The sequence below is a fragment of the Antrostomus carolinensis genome, unplaced genomic scaffold, assembly GCF_000700745.2.
Source record: "Antrostomus carolinensis isolate BGI_N321 unplaced genomic scaffold, ASM70074v2 scaffold35465, whole genome shotgun sequence".
In the NCBI taxonomy this organism is placed as follows: domain Eukaryota; kingdom Metazoa; phylum Chordata; class Aves; order Caprimulgiformes; family Caprimulgidae; genus Antrostomus; species Antrostomus carolinensis.
This window is the reverse complement of record NW_010316313.1, coordinates 867-1144: the sequence shown is the minus strand read 5'-3', so window position 1 is coordinate 1144 and position 278 is coordinate 867. Positions and strand designations below refer to the sequence as shown.

Genomic DNA, 278 nt, shown 5'->3' with positions numbered 1-278 from the left:
TGTTGTCCCCACAAGGCTTGGGCACTGTGTCCTCGCTGATGTCCCCTCCTTGTCCCCACCAGCTCGGTCTCTCCATCTGCTACGACCTGCGGTTCCCCGAGATCTCGTTGGCGCTGCGCCACGCCGGCGCCGAGATCCTCACCTACCCCTCAGCCTTCACCTTCCCCACCGGCTCTGCTCACTGGGAGGTGAGTCCAGACCCCCCCCTGCCACCTCCTTGTCCCCTATGGGGTTGGGGACACCCCAGGTTGGGGCTGAGCCATCACCTTGTCACCTCC

General features: G+C 65.1%; 1 protein-coding gene across 1 annotated transcript in view; it reads left to right on the top strand.

The window, feature by feature from the left end:
* NIT1 (nitrilase 1) overlaps nucleotides 1–278 on the top strand; it is a gene marked incomplete at both ends in the record, with an annotated part of 1023 nt that overhangs the window by 314 nt on the left and 431 nt on the right. The window contains one exon of the mRNA XM_029085022.1: nucleotides 10–188. Within this exon, the coding sequence (XP_028940855.1) occupies nucleotides 10–188 (179 nt within the window). The remainder of the gene's footprint in view (nucleotides 1–9; nucleotides 189–278) is intronic.